Raw genomic sequence first — 22,654 nt, forward strand, 5'->3', positions numbered from 1 at the left:
TCCCAGCCAGTGGAGCGGGTTAGACAAGGACTTTATAAAGTCCACCTGGAGATTCTCCTAGCAAAGCTTCTTCAGCTGGCTACAAAGGGCATTTGAATACAAACATATTTCATTCCATGCATTACTATGTTGAGTTAAATAAAGGTTAAATAAAATAGCTGTTGTGTTCAAACCTAACCATCCATTGATTTTAGCCCCTAGTCCTCTACATTTGTACAGATCCAATAACAAGAAAATCATGAGCAGAGTATGGTCCTTTTTATTGTAGGCTATACACAATTGTTGAGTGGATACTACTTCATCAAAAAATATATTCCGTCACATTTCTCACTTGAGCTTTGGTCATATTGTGATCCGATTTCTCAAACAAAATTTCACTTCCATACTTTTTTGGCAGTAATTTATAGCATATTCATGGTTTGAAAATGGAAACAGCTTTCACATTTGAGAAAAGTAGTCAGTACATAAAAAGTTAACACTTCTATAACAAATTCAGTTCTCTCACTTATGGTGCTAATTTTGTCTTATATTATAATATAGTTGCAACTGAGACTGAAAAGACAGGATGAGGTCATTGAGAAGTCACACCACAAACACTAAGGGTTACATGACATCATTAGCCTGTTCTGTCAAAAGAAACAGAGAAATTCTCAAATGACATTCAAAACAAGTCCACAATGTTACAGATTGAAGACTCTGTCACTGGTTAGTTTAATAAACCATTACGTTTAGATGTTTTGAATGTATCAATCACAAATCAAAGAAAGCGCGTTCTCTTATGAGTGTAAAATATTTATTAATCTCGAGCCAATAAGGTGAAAACATGCTGAAAAGTCTTCTTTAAATTACTTGAAGGCTCTTGATCAGTCCTTGGCTTCCAAGGCAGTTAATACCATAAGTCTACATCCCCATCCCACAGTGGTTGACGTGTCCAGTGTGCACGCCTGTAGCACTGTTCATCACCACTGCTGCCCTCTGGCTCTCAAAGGCCTCTCTCTCTCTACCCAGTGCCGCCATGTCCTGTTCCAACAGCATCCTGTCTCTTGCCAAGTTGGCTCTCTCGCTCTCCAGCCACTGCCGCTCTCTGTCTACCGCCGCTCTATCCCCCTCTATCGCTGCCCTCTCCCTCTCCACCATCTCCCACTCTCTCTCCAGTGTCACTGACTTCTGAGCAGCAGTGCCCCCTGCTGGCCCCCTACCCAACCTCTCCTCTCTCAGTGCACTCTCACACTCCGCTGTGGCCCGGTGGCACTCCTCTATGGTAGGGTCCACATAAATCTCTTGTTCGTACTCCAGTGTGATGTCACCCTTTTCCAACAACGGGCATCCTCTATTTCGAGAGGACTGTGAAGGGGAAGGCTCGGGGTCATCACCCTCCGTTATAGGGGTCAAGACAGGTCCGCTAGCGGCGAGGCGGCCCTCCATGGCCTCATTCATGAGGTAGAACCATGGCCAGGAAGCAGCGTTGTCTGCTATGCTCTCCATGCCCACAGGAGGGTACTTCAGGTCCTGTTCAGGGAACAACAGGGGACAAGTGTGACCACAGTGTAGAACACAAACAACAGAGCAGACTTCAGCTGGGTGAAAGTGTTTGAGAAATGCATGGACATTATTAAGGACTGGTCATTCAATATAAACATTCTGATTTTGATCTATTTACAGTTTGATTATTTCATGTTGCAGAAATTTGCCGGAAACACTTGACAGTTTACCTTATATCTTCTTTTTAAGTTGTCCCACTTCTTGGCCACCTGGTAAGTTGACACCTTTCCCAGGAGACCCAACTCTTTTAAAATGGCCCTGCACACAAAAATAACCATTGTGATCAGTGTTGATTATACATATCTGACTTTAGTGCTTGGTCATTGAGATTTATTTTCATACTAAATCCTACTCACTTCCATGCAGCCTTGGCAGCATTTCGCCTCCCAGTGAAGAGAACTTCATTGGCCGCACGCAACTTAATCAGCCTCCTCGTATCCTGCTCTGTCACTGTCATCAAAACAAAAATAAAGTTACTATTTGTTTGCCAAAATGTTTTTCTTGATTGTTGTCTACAGTGCCTTCATAAAGTAGTCATACCCCTTGACTTATTCCACATTTTGTTGTTACAGCCTGAATTCAAAATATATTTCCCCCCCCCACACATCATGAAATACAGAAATCTCATTTACATAAGTATTCACACCCCTTTACTCCAGATTGAGCTCAGGTGCATCCAATTTCCTTTTATCATCTTTGAGACGTCGCTACAACTTCATTGGAGTCCACCTGTGGCCAATTGAATTGTTTGGAGATGAATTAGAAAGAAAACACCTGTCTATGTAAGGTCCCATAGTTGACAGTGCATGTCAGAGCAGAAACTATACCATGAAGTCCAAGGAACTGGCTGTAGAGCTCCGAAATAGAGTGGTGATGAGGCATATATCTGGGGAAGGGTGTAAAACTATTTCTAGAGTGTTGAAAGATTCCAACAGCACAGTGGTCTCCATCATTGGGAAATTGAACACATTTGGATCTACTCTGCCTAGAGCTGGCCATCTGACCAAACTGAGCAACCAGGCAAGAAAGACCTTGGTCAGGGAGATGACCAAGAATCTAATGACCACTCTGACAGAACTACTTGGCTGAGATGGGAGAACTGGCCAGAAGGACAACAATCTCTATAACACTTCACCAATCTGGACTTTATGGCAGAGAGGCCAAAAGGAAGCCACTCCTCAGAAAAAGCCACATGGCAACCTGAAGTTTGCAAAAAGGAATGTAAAAGACTCGGCGCATAAGGCAAAAGATTATATGATCTGATGAGACAATTGTAACCATTTGGCCTGAATGCAAAGGACTATGTCTAGAGAAAACCAGGCACAGCATGGTCTGAACACCATCCAAATCATGAAGCATGGTGGCAGCAACCCTGGAATGGCTTCAGAACAGAAATGTGAAAGCGCTTGAGTGGCCCAGCCAAAGTTCAGACTTGAATCCAATTGAAAATCTTTGGAAAGACTTAAAGATTGCTGTTCTCCCACACTCCCCACCCAACTTATTGCTTGAGAAAATCCTCAAATGCAGATATTTGACCTAGATAGTTTGTGTGTATGCATTGATATGTAGGCTACGTGTAAAAACATTTTTTTAATGTAGTTCTGTCTTTGAGCTGTTCTTGTCTATTGATGTTCTGTCATTAGGTTTCATGTTTTGTGTGGACCCCAGGAAGAGTAGCTGCTGCTTTTGCAACAGCTAATGGGGATCCTAATAAAATACCAAATACAAGCAAACAGTGCATTCGGAAGAGTATACAGACCCCTTGACTTTTTCCACATTTTGTTAGGTTACAGCCTTACTCTAAAATTGATTAAATTGTTTTCCCCTCATCAATCTACACACAATACCCCATAATGAAAAAGCAAAAACAGGTTTTTAGAAATTTTTGCAAACGTATTAAATATAAAAAAAATGGAAATATCAGACCTTTTACTCAGTACTTTGTTGAAGCACCTTTGGCAGCGATTACAGGCTCAAGTTTTCTTCGGGTATGACACTACAAGCTTGGCACACCTGTATTTGGGGAATTTCTCCCATTCTTCTCTGCAGATCCTCTCAAGCTTTGTCAGGTTGGATGGGGAGCGTCGGAGCACAGCTATTTTCAGGTCTCTCCAGAGATCGGGTTCAAGTCCGGGCTCTGGCTGGGCCACTCAAGGACATTCAGAGACTTGTCCTGAAGCCACTCCTGCGTTGTCTTGGCTGTGTGCTTAGGGTTGTTGTCCTGTTGGAAGGTGTACATTCGCCCCAGTCTGAGGTCCTGAGTGCCTTGGAGCAGATTTTCATCAAGGATCTCTCTGTACTTTGCTCTGTTCATCTTTCCCTCGATCCTGAATAGTATCCCAGTCCCTGCCGCTGAAAAACATCCCCACAGCATGATGCTGCCACCACCATGCTTCACCATAGGGATGGTGCCAGGTTTCCTTCAGACGTGACACTTGGCATTCAGGCCAAAGAGTTCAATATTGGTTTCATCAGAACAGAGAATCTTGTTTCTCATGGTCTGAGAGTCTTCAGGTGCCTTTTGGCGAACTCCAAGTGGGCTGTCATGTGCCTTTTACCAAGGACTGGATTCTGTCTGGCCACTCTACCATAAAAGCCTGATTGGTTGAGTGCTGCAGAGATGGTTGTCCTTCTGGAAGGTTCTCCCATCTCCACAGAGGAACTCTGGAGCTCTGTCAGAGTGACCATCGGGTTCTTGGTCACCTCCCTGACCAAGGCCCTTCTCCCCCAATTGCTCAGTTTGGCCAGCTCTAGGAAGTGTCTTGGTGGTTCCAAAATTCTTCCACTTAAGAATGATGAAGGCCACTGTGTTCTTCGGGACCTTCACAGCTGCAGACATTCTTTTGGTACCCTTCCCCAGATCTATGCCTCGGCACAATCCTGTCTCGGAGCTCTACGACCAATTCCTTTGACCTCATGGCTTGGTTTTTGCTGAAATGCACTGTCAACTGTGGGACCTTATATAGACAGGTGTGTGCCTTTCCAAATCATGTCCAATCAATTGAGTTTACCACAGGTGGACTCCAATCAAGTTGTTGAAACTTCTCAAGGATGATCAATGGAAGCCTGAGCACAATTTTGAGTCTAATAGCAAAAGGTGTGTTTTTTTGTAAAAAAAATTCTAAACCGGTTTATATTATTTGGTATTTTGTGTAGATTGATGAGGAAAACATTTAAATGTAATACATTACAGCCTTATTCTAAAATGTAACAAAATGTAGAAAAAGTCAAGGGGTCTGAATACTTTCTGAATGCACAAGACAATTCATTCTGTAATCTCGGCCAAAGGTGCTTCTACAAAGTATTCAGGGGTGTGAATTCTTATGTAAATTAGATCTGTATTTTATTTTGAATACATTTGCAAAAGTTTCTAAACATATTTTCACTCTTGATTATAGGGTATTGTGTGTAGTAGTAGGTGGGTGATAAAAAAATATGAATCAATATTGAATTCAGAATGTAACTACAAAATGTGGAATAAGTCAAGGAGTAATACTTTCTGAAGGCACTGTATATGGTTCATATTAAGGCTGACCGCATTTAGTCAACTGGTCGATTGTTTGGTCGATAGGCTCTTCGTCGGACGAGATTTTTTTTTAGTTGAGCAGTCGGCAAATATATTGATTTTTTCATGGCACACTTGACATGTCTGATTCGCGTTGGTCTCAGTGGGCTAAATCCATTGAGGAAGCCGCGGGGATGCCACTATCCAAGGAAAAGGGGAGTGTGGCTAAGATGCACAAAGCACGTCTCTCCCGCCATTTCGTGCGCATTTATTGTTTCATAACTTCCTTGTGTGAATTGTTTGCCCTTTTGATTGTTAGTGTATCAATTCCCCATTACATATAATCACCAGTAGTAATCTACATTTACTTTAATTCACAATTTCTAATCTACAATATTTGTTTGGTTACGGTAATTTCTGTAAATGCATTCAATATTATTATTACAGTTGTGAAGCACTCTCATTGTCGGAGTGGAAACGTTATTTGCAGAGCTCACAACCTATGCTACACTTGTGAGAAAAAGTTTTGGTTTATTTCTTAACATTTACAAGTTGTCAAAAAACAAATCCATTGTCTTTTGTTTGGAGTGCTCCTGTCAATGTTGAGTAAGGACGTGCACCTGATTACGCCTATAGAAGTAGGCCTAGGCTACCTGACTTGTGCGCAAATGTAGGCCTATAAATGTGCCTATTTGGGGATGTTGGATAGCATTTCTGATTATCTAAACTCACTACAACTATTGAGATGTGGAGCTTCTCAAATTAAAAATGTCTTCAACTCAAATAGCAAGTAAACAAAGGTCTCTTTTTAGATTTCATTGAGAATGACAATAGTTCCTCAATGTATTTGACAAATATTTCTAGCTCTCTCCCTTTTGATAACCACTCGGCCTGAAAGGGAAAAATGTACTGCTCTGATCCAGTGTAAACTTCAAAATACTTGATTACTTATTATCCCTTGCACAAATAGCCTACAGCCGTGTCTGTCCTAAGCTCACTGGTGTGGGAAACGGAGGGCCCAGTATTTTTTTATACAATGTTGAAAATTTGCTAGCATGGGTTTTGGGCCGGACACAGTTGATACGTGTTTCAAGTTCGTTGCAGACAGCCATGCGTAGCCAATGTGATTTATAGTATATTTATCAGGATATTTTATACCTGCAGGCTACCATGTTTTTATTTGTTTGCTAGATAGAATTTAGATTAACCACATTACAATGATTTTGAGATACAAAAGACTATAAATTAAATGAAACTGTTCCACACAATTGTACATATGAAAATCATAACTGGCACGCAGATCGATAGAAATGGTAAGATAAATTTGCACTCCAAATGGAAAAAGGTTGCCGACCCCTGGTGTAGCCTATTACCGGCAACTTCAGGAGTGTAACGGCAGGGCAGAATCTTTGAAGGCCAGCAGCAGCGGGAGGAGGAGGGTCGGGAACAGTTATTTTTCCCCCCTTCTTGGTTAGGCTATCTTGATCTCTGGCTCCCTCGAGTCATTTGTGTGACTTAATTATTTACTCAAACAGCACGCTTAAAGCAGACAAGCTCAGTACATATAGTTGATTTTATTAAAACACATAGGGTGTGTCAATATTTGAAGAAGTACACGTTTTAAAATTTCGACCAATCGATTGCTCAAAAGAAAAAACTACTCTCGTTCGACCAAGATTTATTTTTGGTCGGGGACAGCCCTAGTTCATATACACCTGAGAACATTAATCCATTTTTAACTCATGAAATTTGACTTCTAAAAGTATATTTTATCCTCCTTGAAAAGTACTTTCGGAGACATGAAGAATGAAGGAATGACACTGACTTTTATAGGAGAATTCCACAGGTGTGGGGCACTCCTCTCCACTGGCGTCTAAGAACGTAACCGTTCCATCCACCTCTGTCCCCTCTGGTCTCATTCCCTCTTCCAGCTCAGAAATCTCACTCCTTTCTGGCATGGGACACGGGTCTCTCTCTGTAGGCATCGGCGAGGATACAAACAAGTAGTCTTCCTCGCTCATCCATATGGGAGTTATTTTGGGGGCTCTCGCGGCCAGTCGGCCCTCGAAGGCATCATTCATGAGTTGGAACCAAGGCCAGGAGGCAGGGGTGCTCTGGTTCTCCATGCCACGCGGCGGATACTTCAAGTCCTAAGGAATAAGAGAAGATATAAACTTATTAGGAGATATCACTTAGTGTGACCTATCCATCTTCTGGTCCCACATATGAGCATCCATGTACATATACACTGACTGTACAAAACATTAAGGACACCTCTTTCCATGAGACTGACAAGGTGAATCCAGGTGAAAGCTATGATACCTTATTGATGTCCCCTGTTAAATCCACTTCAAACGGTGTAGATGAAGGGGAAGAGACAGGTTAAATTATTATTTCAAAACTTTGAGACGGATTATGTACGTGTGCCATTCAAAGGGTGAATGCGCAAGACAAAAGTGCCTTTGAATGGGGTATGGTAGTAAGTGTCAGGCACACCGGTTTGAGTGTGTCAAGATCTGCAACGCCACTGGGTTTTTCACGCTCAACAGTTTCCCGTATGTATTGAGAATGGTCCATCACCTGTCGCAGCCGGCCGCGACCGGGAGGCCCATGGGGCGGAGCACAATTGGCCCAGCATTGTCCGGGTTAGGGGAGGGTTTGGCCGGCAGGGATGTCCTTGTCCCATCGCGCACTAGCGACTCCTGTGGCGGGCTGGGCGCATTGAACGCTGACACAGTCACCAGGTGTAAGGTGTTTCCCCCGACACATTGGTGCGGCTGGCTTCCGGGTTAAGTTGGCATTGTGTCAAGAAGCAGTGCGGCTTGGTTTGGTTGTGTTTCGAAGGACGCACGGCTCTTGACCTTCGCCTCTCCAGAGTCCGTAAGGGGAGTTGCAGCGATGAGACAAGACTAACTACCAATTGGATACCACAAAATTGGGGAGAAAAAGGAGTAAAGAAATATATATAATTTAAAAAAAGAAAAAGATGTAAAAAGAATGGTCTACCACCAAAAGGACATCCAGACAACTTAACACAACTATGGGAAGCATTGGATTCAACATGGGCCAGCATCCCTGTGGAACACTTTTGACACCTTGTAGAGTCCATGCCCTGATGAATTGGGGCCATTCTATGGCCAAAAGGGGGTGAAACTCAATATTAGGAAAAGTGTTACTAATGTTTTGTACACACACAGCCCCTGATAAACAGGGTGAGAAAAATCATGGACAAAATGTACATGGACACACACTAGTTACAATACCTTGAATTTTGTCTTCAGGTTGTCCCACTTTTTGGCAACCTGGTCAGCAGACAACTTTCCTGCGAGGCCCATCTCTTTTACTATAGCCCTAAAGAGAAATAATGGAAGTATAAAATAAACTGAGTACATTGACTGGAAATATCACATTTTTATTTAGCCACAGTTTCTTCCAACACAAGCTAACTCACCTCCAGGCAGGCTTGGCAGTATTTCTCTTCCCTGTGAAAAGAGCCTCATTGGAAGCCCGCAGCTCTATCAATCTCTTGGTGTCCTCCTCAGTCACTAAATCAAGCAAATATAACAACTAGCGTTATTCTTCACAAAGAATTGTTATCGAAGTAACTTGTTGCTAGTTAGCTTATTGCCAATAACTCAAACATGCACTTTAAAAACTGTCTGGGTCGACCAATACCATTCCAAGAAAGTGGAAAATCATATTGATTTGTATTTTGAGCAAATAGTCCCTTTGAAAGGCAAAACATCATCACTTACGCTTATATGACAATTCTGTGGCTGTGTGATACTCCCCTATGGTGGCCCCTTGGAAGACGGCTGCTCCATTCCTCTCCTCCGTTTCCACCAGCTCATCCATCTCAGACTCTGTCAAGAACTCAGACATCCCCCCCCTCCCTGGCGTCCGACGAGCCCGCTTCCTTGGTAGTGGAGAGGGCTCAAACTCCTCATCACCCTCCTCTACTACTGGCGTCAGGATGGGGGCGCAGCCGGCGAATCGTCCCTCCATGGCATCATTCATGCGGTAGAACCAGGGCCAGGAATTTGGGTTGCTCTCCATGCTGCGGGCTGGACATTTCAACTCCTGCACCAAAAGAGGAACACAGTGTCTGGGTTCAATGGACAAAGCAGTGTGGAGTGGAATTGAGAAGAGATGTGTGCAGGAGGTGATGAGAGAGCGATAGATTGTGGATCAAGAATAACTTCAAGAAACTTGGGGAATGTTTCTAATACATTACACCAAAAAATTCAAGAATGAAAATGAAACACACAAATACGCTAGTCGAGTACTGCCGTCACATTACCTTATATCGCCTCTTGAGGTTATCCCACTTTTTTGCAAGCTGGTCAGTAGTCAGCTTTCCCTGAAGGCCCAACTCATTCAAAATAGCTCTGCAGGAAAACATGGAGACAACACAGGAGGTTGGTGGCACCTTAATTGGGGAGGACGGGCTCATAGTAATGGCTGGAACGAAATCAATGGAATGGTAATTGAACTCATCAAATACATGGTTTCCATGTGTTTGATACCATTCCATTTACTCCATTCCAGCCCTTATTATGAGCCATCCTCCTCTCAGCAGCCTCCTGTGAGAGACAAACAAAAATGCCGAAGACAACAATTTGCAAACAAATTCTCATTTAGGGCAGTTAACGAAATCTGAAATGATCAAATAGGTATAAGCAATATGTAATAGCTCCAAGTTGAGCTAGAAAGACTTATCACCATATTGTTAACACCTATCCAGTCCTTTTAGACATACATAAGTGCAAAGGAGCTGGAGGTGGATTTGGGACAGATATTCACAGGATGTGCTCGGCCAAAATATGGTCTGTATATGTCCTTCCCAAACATACTCACCTCCAGGCAGGCTTGGCAGTATGTTTTCTGCCTGTGAAGAGAGCCTCATTCACGGCACGCAGCTTTATCATTCTCTCCGTCTCCTGCTCCGTCACTGATAAGCAGGAACCAATGTCAGTAATATGAATCAGGTACATCAGATTGAGCATATATTACCATGTATCAAATAACACACCATTTTTTGCAGCAAGCTTGCTAACAACCAATAACTATAATTCAATTATTATTTTTGAATTTAACCTTTATTTAACTAGGCAAGTCAGTTAAGAACAAATTCTTATTTACAATGAAGGCCCACACCGGCCGATTGTGGGCCAATTGTTTGCCGCCCTATGGGACTCCCAATCACGGCCGGTTGTGATACAGCCTAGATTTGAACCAGGGTGTGTGTAGCCTCAAGCACTGAGATGCAGTGCCTTAGACCGCTGCGCCACTAGGGAACCTTAAAGACCAGAGTCTAGACCAGGGTTCTCCAACCCTTTCCTGGAGAGCTACTGTGCTGTAGGTTTTTGCTCCAATCCATCCTAATCTATGGCACCTGATTCTAATAATTAGTTGAACTGAATCAGGTTAGTTACAACTGGGGTTGGGCTGAAAACCTACAGGATGGTAGCTCTCCAGGAACAATGTTGGAGAGCCCTGGACTAAACAGACCTCCTGGTCAAATTAAGGTTGAAGAAATCATTTGACTGGTCAACAGAATCAGAGGATCCCCAACTCACTTACTTTTATACGAGCATTCTGAAATTCTTCGCCAGCCCATAGTAGTAGGGCCCTCAGTCTGAGTTGCATCAGTGTTAACTGTTGCATTGTCCTCCAAGTTCTCTGTACCCACACTGTCCTCCATCTCAGTTTTGATCAAGAACTCCAAAATGTCAGCACCGTCACCCCCCTGTCCTCTCTCGTTGATTAATGGTGAGGAAGAACCTGGAGCCTCACCAGCCAAAGATGCCACTGCCAAAACTTGGGCGCTGTTGAAGAGGCGTCCTTCCATGGCCTCGCCCATAAATTGGAACCAGGGCCAGGAGGCTATGCTGGTAGCAACAGTGTCCTTGCCAAGAAAAATGTATTTTAAGTCCTAAAAGACAAATACAAAAGTGGGACTATGGCTGGGATGAGGCCTTTTTGTTTTGACTTCATGATCAGTGAATATTGACAATATCAGAAAACACTTATTTTAGAAGTCCCAAATCTCAGTCTTCGAGGAACACAAGCCCACTTTACCTTGTATCTGGTCTTCAGATTTTCCAACCTTTTGGCAATCTGGTCAACTGTCAGCTTTCCATCAAGACCCAATCCCCTTAGAATTGCACTGCACCGTTAAAAGATAGATATAAACCTGGTTGCGGTATACTGGTGTATAAAATTTCATACACCAACCCTGACATACTTGGAGAATGAGAGCACCTCCTCCCAGCTGCCCACTGCACCGAGGCTAGGAAACACTGTCACCACCGATAAATCCACTATAATTGAGAATTTCAATAAGCATTTTTCTACAGCTGGCCATGCTTTCCACCTGGCTACCCCTACCCCGGTCAACAGCTCTGCACCCCCCACAGCAACTTGCCCAAGCCTCCACCATTTCTCCTTCACCCAAATCCAGATGGCTGATGTTCTGAAAGAGCTACAAAATCTGGACCCCTACAAATCAGCTGGGCTAGACAATCTGGACCCTCTCTTTCTAAAATTATCCGCCACAATTGTTGCAACCCCTATTACTAGTCTGTTCAACCTCTCTTTCGTATCGTCTGATATCGCCAAAGATTGGAAAGCTGCCGCGGTCATCCCCCTCTTCAAAGGGCGAGACACTCTAGACCCAAACTGCTACAGACCTATATCTATCCTGACCTGCCTTTCTAAGGTCTTCAAAAGCCAAGTTAACAAACAGATTAGCAACCATTTCGAATCCCACCGTACCTTATCCGCTATGCAATCTGGTTTCCGAGCTGGTCATGGGTGCACCTCAGCCACGCTCAAGGTCCTAAACGATAATAATAACCGCCATCGATAAAAGACAATACTGTGCAGCCGTATTCATCAACCTGGCCAAGGCTTTGGACTCTGTCAATCAATGCATTCTTACCGGCAGACTCAACAGACTTGGTTTCTCAAATGATTGCCACGCCTAGTTCACCAACCACTTCTCAGACAGAGTTCAGTGTATCAAATTGGAGAGCCTGTTGTCCGGACCTCTGGCAGTCTATGGGAGTGCCACAGGGTTCAATTCTCGGGCCGACTCTTTTCTCTGTATATATCAATGTTGCTCATGCTGCTGGTGATTCTCTGATCCACATCTACGCAGACGACACCATTCTGTATACTTCTGACCCTTCTTTGTACACTGTGTTAACTAACCTCCAGATGAGCTTCAATGCCATACAACTCTCCTTCCATGGTCTCCAACTGCTCTTAAATGCAAGTAAAACTAAATGCATGCTCTTCACCCGATCGCTGCCCGCACGTCTAGCATCACTACTCTGGACGGTTCTGACTTAGAATATGTGGACAACTACAAATACCTAGGTGTCTGGTTAGACTGTAAACTCTCCTTCCAGACTCACATTAAGCATCTCCAATCCAAAATTAAATCTAGAATCGGCTTCCTATTTCACAACAAAGCATCCTTCACTCATGCTGCCAAACATACCCTCGTAAAACTGACCATCCTCCCGATCCTTGACTTCGGCGATGTCATTTACAAAATAGCCTCCAACACTCTACTCAGCAAATTGGATGCAGTCTATCACAGTGCCATCCGTTTTTCACCAAAGCCCCATATACTAACCACCACTGCGACCTGTATGCTCTCGTTGGCTGGCCCATGCTTCATATTCGTCGCCAAACCCACTGGATCCAGGTCATCTATAAGTCTTTGCTAGGTAAAGCCCCGCCTTATCTCAGCACCCACCCGTAGCACGCGCTCCAGTAGGTATATTTCACTGGTCACCCCCAAAGCCAAGTCCTCCTTTGGCTGCCTTTCCTTCCAGTTCTCTGCTGCCAATGACTGGAACGAATTGCAAAAATCACTGAGGCTGGAGACGCATATCTCCCTCACTAACTTTAAGCATCAGCTGTCAGAGCAGCTCACAGATCATTGCACTTGTACATAGCCCATCTGTAAATAGCCAACTCAACTACCTCATCCCCATATTATAATTGTTTTGCTCCTTTGCACCCCTGTATCTTTACTTGCACATTCATCTTCTGCACATCTATCACTCCAGTGTTTAATTGCTAAATTGTAATTATTTCGCTACTATGGCCTATTTATTGCCTTACCCCATTTGCACACACTGTATAAATACTTTTCTATTGTGTCATTGACTGTACATTTGTTTATTCCATGTTTAACCCTGTGTTGTTGTTTGTGTCACACTGCTTTGCTTTATCTTGGCCAGTTACAGTTGTAAATGATAACTTGTTCTCAACTGGCCTACATGGTTAAATAAAGGTTAAATAAAAAATAAAAAAAATACTTCCAGGAAACCTTGGCAGCATTTCTGTTTCCTGTGAAAATAACCTCATTGGAGGAACAGAGTTCTATTAACCTCTTGACGTCCTTTTCAGATACCGTAAACAACACTGTATTGTAATCATCTTGTATATAACAAGCTAGAGATCTCGACAACGGATGGAGGCACAGCTGATAAAAACAATCCACGTAATAAATGACTTTACTAGCAAAACAACCTGCAATTGCACACGTTACACTTTACCTTCTGCCAGCTAACTAAATGAGACAAGGGAAATGAGCTAATAACATTAGCTACTCACTTTTATAAGAGCTATCCGTGACGGGCATTGGGTCCACCATTTGGGCCAGCGAAAGAATGGAGAAGTGAACACTTACAGGAAGGAAGCGTGCCCGTGCACAAGCTTTCCATCCAGTGAGCTTACTAAGAATAGCTGAGTAGGAAGGTAGTTGTAGCTATCCTGCAGCCACCATCTCGTTGAGATTGATAAAAAAAAAAATCTTCAAGATGCAGTTTGTTTCAACAAAGAACTTTGGATTTGCCAGCGCTTGATTCGTTGTTTAGCTAGGAGCTAACGTTTTCGTAGCCTAGGCAGGCGATAGTGGCCGCTAACGTTTTGGTAGCAAGCAGCTACTCAGCAACTCAGATAACCCAACCCACTAACAGAATAACAATCAAAAAAAATTCATCTCGCAGTAAATTCGTCCATGTGTTAGGGATATTTCGAGTTGGTACCAAATGGAACAGGTTGCACAATAATGTACAACATTTAACGAGATGTTATGCAGTTTTTCTTCTATTTAACAAGCTGGCTAGTGAGGGGATTCTATTAATCTGGCCCGGGCAGGCGTACTTTGCAACTCGTGGAAGATGATTGCATTCGTTTTGGAAGCGGGCTGCCCCGTTCTGGTCGACAGTGATGTCGGCTCAAAACAAAAGTGGAGTAATCAAATTGTATTGGTCGCATACATGGTTAGCAGATGTGCGAGTGTAGCGAAATGCTTGTGCTTTTAGTTATTACAGTGCCGCAATATCTAACCAGTAATCCAACAATTACACAACAACTATCTAATACACAGATCTAAGTAAAGGGATGGAATAAGAATATGTACATATAAATATGGATGAGCAATGACCGAGTGACATAGGTGTAACAGTGTAGGTTCGGTCCCTCTCTTCGCCCCAACCTGGGCTCGAACCAGGGACCCTTGCACCCACGAAGCATTGTTACCCTTCGCGCCACAAAAGCCACGGCACTTGCAATGCAAGGGGAACAACCACTTCAGGTCTCAGAGCGAGTGACGTCACTGATTGAAACGCTATTAGCGCGCACCACCACTAACTAACTAGCCATTTCACATCGGTTGCATAGGCAAGATGCAAAAGATCGTCTAAAATACAGTATATACATATGGGATGAGAAATACAAGATATGTAAACCTCATTATTAAATTGGCATTAATAAAGTGACTAGGGATCCATTTGTTAGAGTGGCTAATGATTCAAGTCTGTATGTTGTCAGCAGCCTCTTTGTGTTAGTGATGGCTGTTTATTCGCCTGTAGTTTTCCTTACATCCACCAACAGCAGTTAGGGACCATCAACATAGTGACCATTACTCCTAAAACTTTCAAAACTGGTTCTAGCTAACACGATGGCGTAGACACACAATGGACACATTTTTTTGGTCGGTTTACATCTCACACTATTTACAATTATTTATTTACATTTTTGAAATTCAATAGCGCCTTGGTCATGTGACCCACACACCTCAAACAAGGTTCATAATGTACACTCAGTGGGCCTACACATTGGACACCCTTTTGTTAGTCCATTTCTGAAATTCAATAGCTCCTTAGTCTTAGGACCTACAACCCTCAAACTACTTTCAGAATATCTGCTGAGTAGCCATATATGTAGCACAATCTTTTGTCTGTCCATTTTCATCTCACACGATTTTACATTCATTTTCAATGTTTTTCAATGTTTCTAATTTCAATGGCTCCTTGGTCATGTGACCTACAACCCTAAGAGAATGTACACCGACTACCCTTCTATATTGCACACCCTTTAGTTCGTCCATTTTCATCTCAGGTGATTTTACATACATTTTTCTATGTTTTTCATTGTTTAATAGCTCCTTGGTCATGAGACCTACTGGACTCAAACAAGGTTCAGAAGGTACACTCAGTTGGCCTACACATTACACACCCTTCGGTTTGTCCATTTTCATCACACACGATTTTACATACATTTTTCAAACGTTCTAATTTCAATAGCTCCTTGGTCATGTGACCTACTGTCCCCAACCAAGGTTCAGAATGTACACTGACTGTCCTTCTATATTGCACACTCTTTAAGTTTGTCCATTTTTCTCTCACAAGATTTTACATACAGTGCCTTGCAAAAGTCTTGTTGTTTTTCCTATTTTGTTGATTTACAACTAATTTAAATTGATTTTTATTTGGATTTCATATAATGAACATACACAAAATAGTCCAAATTGGTGAAGTGAAATGAAAAAAACTACTTGTTTCAAAATATTCTAAAATAATTAAAACGGAAAAGTGGTTGGTGCATACAGTTGAAGTCGGAAGTTTACATACACCTTAGCCAAATACATTTAAACTCAGTTTTTCATAATTCCTGACATTTAATCCTAGTAAAAATTCCCTGTTTTAGGGTCAGTTAGGATCACCACTTTATTTTAAGAATGTGAAATGTCAGAATAATAGTAGAGAGAATTATTTATTTAATATTTTATTGCTTTCATCACATTCCCAGTGGGTCAGAAGTTTACATACACTCAATTAGTATTTGGTAGCACTGGATTTAAATTGTTAAACTATGTTTTTTTGTATTTCTATGTTCTCTCTAGTTTAGTATTTCTATGTTAGGTAATTGGGTGTTGGACTCTCAATTGGAGACAGGTGTTTGTAGTTGCCTTTGATTGAGAGTCCTATATATAGGTATGTGTTTTGTTTGTGTTTTGTGGGAGATTGTTTCTGTGTATAGCTTCAAGCCTTACAGGACTGTTATTCGTCTTGTTTCTTTTTTGTGTACGTGTTTATTTTTGGTTCACCTTCTTTGCCAACTAAATAAAAAAGAAGATGAGTGCACATTTCCCCGCTGCATCTTGGTCCGCTTTATCCGACGACAACCGTGACAATGTTACACAATACATGTATGTTTTGTTTGATAAAGTTCATATTTATATCCAAAAACAGCATTTTACATTGGCGCGTGATGTTCAGAAAATGTAATCCCACCAAAACGTCCAGTGAATGTGCACATCAATTTACAAAAACACTCATCATAAACGTTGACAAAATATATAACAATTATTTTAAGAATTATAGATGGACTACTCCTGGATGCAACCGCTCTGTCAGATTTTAAAATAGCTTTACAGAGAAAGCACATTTTTCAATATTCTAAGTACATAGCTCAGCCATCACGGTGAGCTATTCAAACACCCGCCAAGTTTGGGGCAGCCTAAACTCAGAATTAGTATTAGAAATATTCTCTTACCTTTGCTGATCTTCGTCAGAATGCACTCCCAGGACTGCTACTTCCACAAGAAATGTTGTTTTTGTTCGAAATAATCCATATTTATGTACAAATACCTCCGTTTTGTTCATGCGTACAGATCACTTATCCAAAGGCATAACGCGCGAGCGCGGAACGAGAGACGAAAAGTCAAAATGTTCCATTACCGTACTTAGAAGCATGTCAAACGCTGTTGAAAATCAATCTTTATGGTATTTTTAACGTAAAATTGCGATAATATTCCAACCGGACAATAGCATATTCATTCAAGAAGAAAAAGAAGGAGGGGCACGCTCGTGTGAATGCGCATATCCAATCCCTTTGTTGCCAGGCAGACCACTCAGTAACTGAGCTCCTATTATCTGCCCAGTGACAGGAGAATGCTCAAACCACTTTCTGAAGGCTTTAGACAGCCAGTGGAAGCCTTAGGAAGTGCAATGTCACCCCACAGACACTGTAGCTTCGATAGAGAATCAAAAGAAGAACTACAATTCTCAGACTTTTCACTTCATGCTTGGATTGTTCTAAGGTTTTGCCTGCCATATGAGTTCTGTTATACTCACAGACACCATTCAAACAGTTTTAGAAACTTCAGAGTGTTTTCCATCCAAATCTACTTATACTATGCATATTCTAGTGTCTGGGCCAGAGTAGTAACCTGTTTAAATTGGGTACGTTTTTCATCCGGCCGTGAAAATACTGCCCCCTAGCCCAGACAGGTTAAGACGTACACTCCACCGAGCTGGGCTTTATGGAAGAGTGGCCAGAAAAAAGCCATTGCTTAAAGAAAAAAATAAGCAAACACGTTTGGTGTTCGCCAAAAGGCACGTGGGAGACTCCCCAAACATATGGAAGAAGGTCCTCTGGTCAGATGAGACTAAAATTAAGCTTTTTGTCCATCAAGGAGAATACTATGTCTGGCGCAAACCCAACACCTCTCATCACCCCGAGAACATCATCTCCACAGTGAAGCATGGTGGTGGCAGCATCATGCTGTGGGGATGTTTTTCATCGGCAGGGACTGGGAAATTGGTCAGAATTGAAGGAATGATGGATGGCGTTAAATACAGGGAAATTCTTGAGAGGAAACCTGTTTCAATCTTCCAGAGATTTGAGACTGGGACGGAGGTTCACCTTCCAGCAGGACAATGACCCTAAGCATATGTAACAGTGTAGGTTCCGTCCCTCTCTTCGCCCCAACCCGGGCTCGAACCAGGGACCCTTGCACACATCAACAACTGACACCCCACGAAGCATCGTTACCCATCGCGCCACAAAAGCCGCGGCCCTTGCAACGCAAGGGGAAACCCTACTTCAAGTCTCAGAGCGAGTGACGTCACCGATTGAAACGCTATTAGCGCGCACCACCGCTAACTAACTAGCCATTTCACATCGGTTACACATACAGCTAAAGCAACACTCGAGTGGTTTAAGGGGAAACGTCTTGGAATGGCCTAGTCAAAGCGCAGACCTCAGTCCAATTGAGAATCTGTGGTATGACTTAAAGATTGCTGTACACCAGCGGAACCCATCCAACTTGAAGGAGCTGGAGCAGTTTTGCCTTGAAGAATGGGCAAAAATCCCAGTGGCTAGATGTGCCAAGCTAATAGAGACATACCCCAAGAGACTTGCAGCTGTAATTGCTGCAAAAGGTGGCTCTACAAAGTATTGACTTTGGGGGGGTGAATAGTTATGCACGCTCAAGTTTTCTGTTTTTATGTCTTATTTCTTGTTTGTTTCACAAAAAAAAATATTTTGCATCTTCAAAGTGGTAGGCATGTTGTGTAAATCAAATGATAACATTTTAATTCCAGGTTGTAAGGCAACAAAATAGGAAAATTCCAAGTGGGGTGAATACTTTCGCAAGCCACTGTACATTTGTCAAACCTTCTAATTTCAATAGATGCTTGGTCATGTGACCTACTGACCTCAAACAAGGTTCAGAATGTACACCGGCTACCCTTCTATGTTGCACACTCTTTAGTTTGTCCATTTTCATCTCACAAGATTTTACATAAATTTTCAAACTTTCCAATTTCAATAGCTCCTTGTTCATTTTACCAACTGGAGTCAACCAAGGTTCAGAATATCCACTGACTACCCTTCTATATTGCACACAGTTTAGTTTGTCCATTTTCATCTCACCTGGTTTTACATGAATTTTTAAACGTTTTAAATTTCAATAGTTCCCTGGTCATGTGACCTACAAACCTCAAACTACTTTCAGAATATCCACTGACTAGTCTTATACATGGCACACCCTTTCGTTTGTCCATTTTCATCTCACACGATTTTACATTAATTGCCTGCTCTGTTCCGCTGAAGGACAGTGTCACTCACACACCTATTCACTTGGGCCTTCTCCCTGGGGCCTTCCTGACCTCCAGGCAGGCACCCATTGACCTGGTGATCTCTGACTCCAGGCCACTATGTCTACACTCCCTGCCGCCTGCCTGCCCTCTCCCTGGGCCTGAGAGTGTATAGCTTACTCCCTGGAATTACAGACCTCCGGGCCTCCACACCCACTCTCCCTACCCGGTCAACACCCCTCTCACTGGGCATCACCCATCACCGCGTCCCAGCCAGGGCTCAGCCATCTCCATAACCTTGCCCACCAGGCAAACCGGGGAAACCACACTTAAGCACCCGTCCCCGGACACTAACACGTCTATATTTCCGCTGTCAGGAACCACGTGCACCTGGTAACACGAAACAGTCTCTGTGCACTTGGTGACCGTCCACTTTTTTCCACTCAGAGACTCTGAGTGGGGCTCCTGAGTGGTGCAGAGGTCTAAGACACTGCATCTCAGTGCAAGAGGTGTCACTGCAGTACCTGGTTCAAATCCGGCATGATTGGGAGTCCCATAGAGCGGTGCACAATTGGACCAGCGTCGTCCGGGGTAGGCCGTCATTGTCAATGAATCAAATTTATTTATAAAGCACTTCTTACATCAGCTGATATCTCAAAGTGCTGTACAGAAACCCAGCCTAAAACCCCAAACAGCAAGCAATGCAGGTGTAGAAGCACGGTGGCTAGGAAAAATTCCCTAGAAAGGCCAGAACCTAGGAAGAAACCTAGAGAGGAACCAGGCTATGAGGGGTGGCCAGTCCTCTTCTGGCTGTGCCGAGTGGAGATTATAACAGAACATGGCCAAGATGTTCAAATGTTCATAGATGACCAGCAGGGTCAAATAATAATCACAGTGTTTGTAGAGGGTGCAACAGGTCAGCACCTCAGTTGGCTTTTCATAGCCGATCATTCAGAGTATCTCTACCGCATCTGCTGTCTCTAGAAAGTTGAAAACAGCAGGTCTGGGACAGGTAGCACATCCATACCATCTTGAGACAACTCAGTGTTTTTTCCCCCCCAGGATGTCACATGTCCATTTTATTTATTTTTATTGAACCTTTATTTAACTAGGCACGTCAGTTAAGAACAAATTCTTATTTACAATGACGGCCGGTTGTGCGCCGCCCTATGGGACTCCCAATCAAGGATGTGATACAGCCTGGATTCGAACCAGGGACTGTAGTGCAGTGCCTTAGACAGCTGCACCACTATATCAGTACACTCATAACAATCTAAATAAACATTGCGTAGCAAATAAGCCATACACTTTTTTGTTGACCAAATTCCACTCTCTCATTGATCTCCATGCAAAACAAACGAAAGATCGCCTGCTGGAGACAGATTTCTTTCCCCTCTCGCTTTGCCTCTTCCTCGCTGAATAAGTGTTCACTGAGGGGATTCTATTAAACTGACCCAGGGTGCACTGGGCTATGGCCCATCATGTGACCAGCCGAAGGCGGTGAGGGATGCGCGCCCTTCTTCTTTGGAGTTTAACGGCGGTTGGCATCCAATATGTTACATTATCGCCCCCAACTGGACTATAAAATAAATATATTATGCTTTGTAATTTAAAATGGGAAAAGAAAGAAGTAAAAAAATAAATAATAATAAAGACACCCTCCCTTCAAACTAACCCTACACTCATTAAAAACCAGGTGGTATGGTGCGTTCATTAAATGAGGATACTAGCATAGTCTTCTAGCCTATGCCACGTTCAAATGCAAGTCGGAACTAGGAAACTCAGACATTTCCGAAATGCTAACTGGTTGAACGCGGCACGTGTATAACTGTTGGGTTGTTGACTACAATGAGTTAGCAAGTCTGAAATGTTTCGAGTTTCCTAGTTCCGACGAGCACGTGAAGGCGACAATAGCATATCCCAATTGAATACAGGCTGTTGACATCAACAACCCTTATCGAATACTTAAACATGTATTTAAATAGATGTATCCACCAATCCAAAGAGAGGAATAGGCGGGAGCTTGACACAGGTGTCGCTTTGTGGACAACTACTCCCATTGAGACAAGTATCTTGTCAGTATATGCGTATACTTCGACGTTATGGACGATCCGTATGGATTTGATGAGTGTCATGTATTTCAACCGATATGATTGGTTGTTTCCTGTGCCGTAACCGTGTAACATGGGGTAGAAAAACAACGCACCTGGATCCAAATATTTGTTCATAAATTCTGCAGCACTTTATAGTTGACACATCGCTGCTTTTTAAATAGTTTTTTCTTTTCAACAAAACGAAAACATTTTAACAAAAATATTTTCTGTAGATGTCAATTATGTGATATGCTAGCTACAATAGCCATTTGACAGAAAGGACCGTCCTAAACATAGCTAACTTTTTTCCAGGATATTAATAAACAAACATTTGGTAGCTATGTGTTTTGATGCAATGGCTTTAAAATAACCACGAACATTCAGTCCTTGCTATCGGAAGTCGGTGAAAAAGCGAAGATGTTGCCAGGGAAAGCAAGGTCCTCTGAACAGCAATCTGAAACTTCAGAGACAAAAACTACTCGCCATTAGAGCAATATCATGAAAGTACAGGCCAAAGAATCGCCATCACCGAGATGTTTATTATTGTGTCTCAGTGTGACGAGAAGAAATTGGGCGTGCAATGTGGGTCTTTCACTTCGCCCCTTGGAACCATGGCCACGAATAATATTACCCAATATTTAATGAACATTGTCTACCAGGATATTTTCATTGAGAGAGTGCGTAACTGGCGGCAGGGAAGTCAGGCGCAGGAGAGCAAAACTGGGTAATCAACGGAGCGGTTTTATTCATTAAAACCACCGGAAACCAGAACAACAAACAAACGGGTACAAAATCTGTCGCGCACCAGAGAAAACATGCACTTACAATAAACAATTCCGCACAAAGACATGGGGGGAACAGAGGGTTAAATACACAACATGCAACGAGGGAATTGAGACCAGGTGTGTGGGAAGACAAGACAAAACAAAAGGAAAATTAAAAGTGGATCAATGATGGCTAGAAGACCGGCGACGCCGAGCGCCGCCCGAACAAGGAGAGGAACCGACTTCGGCGGAAGTCGTGACACATGCATACATCAGCAGATAATGCATTTGACTTGTCTTTACACTTAACACATTTAAGATACTTTTGGTCATGTAGTGTATGTGGACAACTGCTTGTCGACCATCTCATTCCAAAATCATGGGCATTAATATGGAGTTGGTCCCCCTTTGCTGCTATAACAGCCTCCAGTGTTCTGGGAAGACTTTCCACTTTGCTGCTGGGACTTGCTTCCATTCAGCCACATAGCATTGGTGACGTTGGGCGATTAGGCCTGGCTCGTAGTCGGTGTTCCAATTCATCCCAAAGGTGTTCGATGGGGT

General features: G+C 42.9%; 1 protein-coding gene across 1 annotated transcript; it reads right to left on the reverse strand.

Moving 5' to 3' along the window:
• Positions 1-239: 239 nt before the first annotated feature.
• LOC115197345 (uncharacterized) lies at positions 240-11,222 on the reverse strand. Its single transcript, XM_029758761.1, has 11 exons — positions 11,129-11,222; positions 10,631-10,982; positions 9,905-9,998; positions 9,348-9,435; positions 8,803-9,127; positions 8,499-8,592; positions 8,311-8,398; positions 6,873-7,197; positions 1,899-1,992; positions 1,713-1,800; positions 240-1,509 (listed from the first exon to the last, which is right to left on the reverse strand). The coding sequence occupies exons 2-11, from the start codon at positions 10,908-10,910 to the stop codon at positions 901-903; spliced, it is 2,085 nt and encodes a 694-aa protein (XP_029614621.1). The 5' UTR covers positions 10,911-10,982; positions 11,129-11,222; the 3' UTR covers positions 240-900.
• Between the last annotated feature and the right edge of the window lie 11,432 nt (positions 11,223-22,654).

The sequence above is a fragment of the Salmo trutta genome, chromosome 7 (genome assembly GCF_901001165.1).
Source record: "Salmo trutta chromosome 7, fSalTru1.1, whole genome shotgun sequence".
NCBI lineage: Eukaryota > Metazoa > Chordata > Actinopteri > Salmoniformes > Salmonidae > Salmo > Salmo trutta.